Genomic DNA, 5,658 nt, shown 5'->3' with positions numbered 1-5,658 from the left:
TTTTGAGACAGAGTCTCGCTCTGTCGCCCAGGCTGGAGTGCAGTGGCCGGATCTCAGCTCACTGCAGGCTCCGCCTCCCGGGTTCACGCCATTCTCCTGCCTCAGCCTCCTGAGTAGCTGGGACTGCAGGCGCCCGCCACCTCGCCCAGCTAGTTTTTTGTATTTTTTAGTAGAGACAGGGCTTCACTGTGTTAGCCAGGATGGTCTCGATCTCCTGACCTTGTGGTCTGCCCGTCTCAGCCTCCCAGAGTGCTGGGATTACCGGCTTGAGCCACCGCACCCGGCCCGATTTTTTCTATGTTTTAAGTAGAGACGGGGTGTCACCATGCTGGCCAGGTTGGTCACAAACTCCTGACCTTGTGATCCGCCTGCCTTGGCCTCCCAAAGTGAAGCTGGGATTATAGGCGTGAGCCACTGCACCCGGCCCCAACTTCTTTTATTCAGCATATTGTCTGTGAGGTTCATTCATGTTGTGAGTTGCACAATAACTTTTCTTTTTTGTTTTTTGAGACAGTTTTGCTCTTGTTGCCCAGGCTGGAGTGCAGTGGCGTGATCTTGGCTCACTGCAACCTTCACCTTCTGGGTTCAAGCGATTCTCCTGCCTCAGCTTCCCAAATATCTGGGATTACAGGCCTGTGTCACCATGCCCCGCTAACTTTTTTTGTATTTTTAGTAGAGATGGGGGTTTCAGCATGTTGGCCAGGCTGGTCTCAAACTTCTGACCTCAGGTGATCTCCCCACTCTTGGCCTCCCAAAGTGCTGGGATTACAGGCATAATCTCACTGTGCCTGGCCAACTATTTTTTTTAAATGAGTGAATCAACAAGGCAAGAGCATTGGGTTGGGAAGGGGGGCTGCTTACAGGCTGTGACTTCAGTCCTCTGGTCCAGGCCCTTGGGATTCCTGGGAGATCTCACAGGACATTATAAGGAAGCTTACTGGTCCCACCATCTCATTCATATGCTCACTGGGGCCTCTCTGTGCCAGGCCTTACGGCATGCTCTGAGGACACAGGGGTGGATTTGATCGTCCCACTCAAGGGCTCTCAGCCTAGTGAGGTATACAGATAGGGAAATAAATGACCAGCATTGGGAAATGTGGACCAGTAGCAGGAGATGCTGGAACAGTTAAAGGATGCCAAACGGGCCAGGCACGGTGGCTCATGCCTGTAATCCTAGCACTTTGGGAGGCTGAGGCAGGCGGATCACCTGAGGTCAGCAGTTCGAGACCACCGTGGGCAACATGGCGAAACCCCGTCTCTACAAAAAATACAGAAAAATTAGCCGGGTGTGGTGGCAGGTGCCTATAGTTCTAAGGCAGGAGAATCGCTTGAATCCGGGACGTGGAGGTTGCAGTGAGCTGAGCGCCACTGCACTCCAGCCTGGGCGGGAGAGTGAGACTCTGTCTAAAAAAAAAACTCATAGGTGGGAATCGAACAGTGAGAACACTTGGACACAGGGTGGGGAACGTCACATACCAGGACCTGTCGTGGGGTCGGGGGAGGGCGGAGGGATAACATTAAGAGAAATACCTAATGTAAATGACGAGTTAATGGGTGCAGCACACCAACACGGTGCATGTATACATACGTAACAAACCTGCATGTTGTGCACATGTACCCTAGAACTTAAAGTATAATTAAAAAAAAAAAAAAAGGATGTCAAACTCTGGGGAGTTCAAGAAAGGCTTTGTGGAGGAACCTGGGTTTTGAAAGATGATGAAGAGCTTACCAGAAGGATTAGGCTTTGGGAAGGGCAATCCAATTGGAGGGAGCAGCTTAGGGAGAGACATGAAGCAGTACAGATTGCTGGAGGAATGAGAAACAGCGTGAGCTGTGTGGTGAGGGTTGTGGGAAGCCACACAAGACCTCAGAGGCCATGCCAAATCCTTGGGGCCTTGACTCCACGGGCACTAGGAAGCCTTCAAAAGGTTTTAAGCAGAGCCAGGAGCTGCGGCTGGTGCCTGTAATCTCAGCACTTTGAGAGACAGAGGCACACAGATCACCTGAGGTCAGGAGTTCGAGACCAGCCTGGCCAATGTGGTGGCACCTCATCTCTACTAAAAATACAAAAATTAGCCAGGCGTGATGGCAGGTGCCTGTAATCCCAGCCACTCTTGAGGCTGAGGCAGGAGAATTGCTTGAACCTGGGAGGTGGAGGTTGCAGTAAGCCAAGATTGTGCCACTGCACTCCAGCCTGGATGATGAGATCGAAACTCCTTCTCGAAAAAAAAAAAAAAAAAAAAAAAAAAAAGCCCACAAAGGGTTTTAAGCAGAGGGTGATTAGGCTCAGCTTAGTATTTTACAAAGACCACTCAGACAACTGTGTGGTGGACCATTTGGAGACAAGAGGTGAGACCAGATGAAGCAAAGGAACCAAGAGAGGAAAAAGGACTTTCTCAAAAATCTCTTAGTAATTAGTGTCAGCCCTAGACCTTCTAAGTCACAGTACAGTGAATTCCTCATGATTCTTACCCCATTTTACAGGGGAGGCAACTGAAACCCAGAAAAAGAAAGTCAGTGTGTCTAAATGATAGAAATGGGAGTAGAGCCTGGTGATTCCCTCCTGCCCATTCTTCTCGTACCCCTTTTATGGGTGAGCTGGGGATAAGGGGCACTGTTGGGCTGTGCCTCCAGGTGGACTGAAGAATGCATGTGGCCGCAGGGCGTGCTGGTGAAGCACAGCAAGAACGTCTACAAAGCCGTAGGCCACTACAACGTGGCTATCCCCTCTGATGTCTCCCATTTCCGCTTCCACGTGAGTCTCCTCCCCGGGGAAGGACGGTTGGGGCCTGAGGGAGAGGGTGGGAGGATCTGCAGGGCAGGAATGTGATGTCATTGCAAGAGAAAGCTATTTTCAGTATTTTCCCAATCCAAAGGAAGACAGTGCACACATGTAGCACAAGGACAGCCATACAAATTGTCACTTAATAACTGCAGCTCAGCTGGGCATGGTGGCTTATGCCTGTAATCCTAGCACTTTAGGAGACCAAGGTGGACGGATCACCTGAGGTCAGGAGTTCAAGACCAGACCAGCCTGGTCAACATGATGAAACTTTGTCTCCACTAAAAATACAAAAATTAGCCAGGCATGGTGGCGGGTGCCTGTAATCCTAGCTACTCAGGAGGCTGAGGAGGGAGAATCACTTGAACTCGGGAGACAGAGGTTGCAGTGAGCCAAGTTCACGCCACTGCACTCCAGCCCAGGCAACAGAGCAAGACTCATTCTCAAAAAAATAAAATAAAATAAGTAAATAACTGCAGCTAATTTGGTTGTAGATCTTTCAGAACATTGGACAGAGGGAGAGAAGATGATAGTAAAAGAAGGGACTCTTGGCAGTGAAAGACAATACTGTCTTTATTTGTTACTGTGTGCCAGGCATGTCCTTAAGCACTCTCCATGCACCTTCCTAGTCAGCCTTCCCCTGAACCTTGTATGTGAAAGATATGCTAGGGTTATCTCTGTTTTTAGATACTGAAATCAGCTTAGAGAGTTTAACTTGTTAAAGGCTGCCTTGTTGCGAACCTTGAGATGTAATGGTAATGACTCGTGACTTAGCTATGGAAAGGGCTGCCCAAAATTATCTAAAATAGTGATCTCTTTTTTTTTTTAATTTCACTATGAAATCCGCCCCCCGCCTTTTTTAAAACACAATCAGAGGCCAAAATCCAATATATGGGACCTCCTGGCGCTGCTCTGTTTGGAGGAGTTAGAACCCCCTTCACTTCCTGCTCACCCCTCCTGTAACTCCTAAAGGATCCCCTTGAAACCTAGGGCTCAAAGGGCACAGCGTGAGAAATCACTGACCTAGGCTGATGTGTTCATTTCACAGTTGAGAAATCCAAGCCCCAGAGAGGAAAGGGACTTGCCCAAAGTATTGCAGCCTGTTAGGTGCAGAGCTGAGCCTGACATCCTGGTCTCTTGGCCTCCCATTTCCTGCCACTTCTCCCGTCCTGTAAGCAGCTCTTGAGATTTAGGTACCTTGGCCCCTGTGGAATCAAAATCCCTAGACACTGTGCACTTTTTTGAACCGATAAGAATTTTTTTTTTAGTCCCTGCGTTCTACCTTGCTGTTGAGAGTGAGCTGTTGCCATGTCCCTTGGCAGCTTCCAGCCTAGCTAGGGATGCTACCTATGAAGTAGTAGGTAATTCAGGCTGTAGAGTCTGTAATAACTTTCCATGCCTGTGTCATAGGATTCTAATTTGTTCAGCCCCAACAATAGCCAGGAGATGACATTAAAAGGTGTTGATGTTATTGAGGGTCAGTGGATGAGGGAGAAAAAATTTTCAAAAATTAAAATTTAAAAAAATTTTTAAAAAATTTAAAAAATCTATCTATCAATAGATAGATAGATAGATTGATTGATTGATTGATTGATTGATTTTATTTTTTATTTTTTGAGACGGAGTCTTGCTCTGTTGCCCAGGCTGGAGTGCAGTGGCTCTATCTCGGCTCACTGCAAGCTCTGCCTCCCGGGTTCACGCCATTCTCCTGCCTCAGCCTCCTGAGTAGCTGGTACTACAGGCACCCGCCACCACGCCCGGCTAATTTTTTGTATTTTTAATAGAGACAGGGTTTCACCGTGTTAGGATGATCTTGATCTCCTGACCTCGTGATCCGCCTGCCTCGGCCTCCCAAAGTGCTGGGATTACAGGCGTGAGCCACTGCGCCTGGTCAAAAAAAAATTTTTTAAAGGTGTTGACTTTAGACCACAAAAAGAGTTTGAGAGAGCAAGCAGAACCTGTCAAGAAAGACTTCCTAGGGGAGGTAGAAGTTGAACAGGATCTTAGATGACTTACGTGGGAAGCAGCAGTCCTATCAGGACGAATACCACAAGCAGAGGCAGATGAGGTGGCAAAATCCACATCCAACCCCAGAAAGTCTTCCATGTCTGCATGGGGCCCCAAGAACCTGTCCCCTTCACTGGCCCACCCAGAACCCCTATCCAGGAGGAAGGTTTCTGGAGCACACCTTTTAGCCATGCCCACCCCCTTCTGGTTACAGTTCTTTTTCAGCAAACCCCTGCGGATCCTTAACATCCTCCTGCTGCTAGAGGGAGCTGTCATTGTCTACCAGCTGTATTCCCTAATGTCCTCTGAAAAGTGGCACCAGACCATCTCGCTGGCCCTCATCCTCTTCAGCAACTACTATGCCTTCTTCAAGCTGCTCCGGGACCGCTTGGTATTGGGCAAGGCCTACTCATACTCTGCTAGCCCCCAGAGAGACCTGGACCACCGTTTCTCCTGAGCTCTGGGGTGACCTCAGGGACAGCATCCAGGCTTCAGCCAGGGGCTCCCTGGCAAGGGGCTGTTGGGTAGGAGCGGGAAGGGGGAGAAAAAAAGACAAAAAAATCCACCAGAGCTTTGTATTTTTGTTACGTACTGTTTCTTTGATAATTGATGTGATAAGGAAAAAAGTCCTATTTTTATACTCCCAACAAGCCTGTGTCCTGTGGTTCTTTCCCTTCGGGTGTGTGAGACGTATTGCAGAGGTGTGAGATTGTGGTTTAGAAAGCCCCCACATGTGGCTTCTGAAGCCTCTGTGGGTACTGCCTTCTTCAGTAGAGAGGAGATGAGGAGGCACTGGAGGCCATGGTAGCAGTGATAGCTACTGTGAACTGAATGCTCACTGTGTACCAGATGATGCTCTGTGTGTATTT

The 5,658-nt window shown here is 48.7% G+C and overlaps 1 protein-coding gene across 8 annotated transcripts in view; it reads left to right on the top strand.

Moving 5' to 3' along the window:
• Window positions 1–5,439, top strand: part of TMEM39B (transmembrane protein 39B) — a 28,731-nt gene extending 23,292 nt beyond the window's left edge. For all 8 annotated transcript variants that reach the window (XM_026457234.1, XM_026457239.1, XM_026457233.1 and 5 more), the window contains 2 exons: window positions 2,635–2,755; window positions 5,004–5,439. In XM_026457234.1, coding sequence (XP_026313019.1) covers window positions 2,635–2,755; window positions 5,004–5,246 — 364 coding nt within the window. In that variant the 3' untranslated portion in view covers window positions 5,247–5,439. The remainder of the gene's footprint in view (window positions 1–2,634; window positions 2,756–5,003) is intronic.
• The last annotated feature ends 219 nt before the right edge of the window (window positions 5,440–5,658 follow it).

Source organism: Piliocolobus tephrosceles, chromosome 1 (assembly GCF_002776525.5).
Source record: "Piliocolobus tephrosceles isolate RC106 chromosome 1, ASM277652v3, whole genome shotgun sequence".
In the NCBI taxonomy this organism is placed as follows: domain Eukaryota; kingdom Metazoa; phylum Chordata; class Mammalia; order Primates; family Cercopithecidae; genus Piliocolobus; species Piliocolobus tephrosceles.
This window is presented reverse-complemented; position numbering and strand designations above follow the sequence as displayed.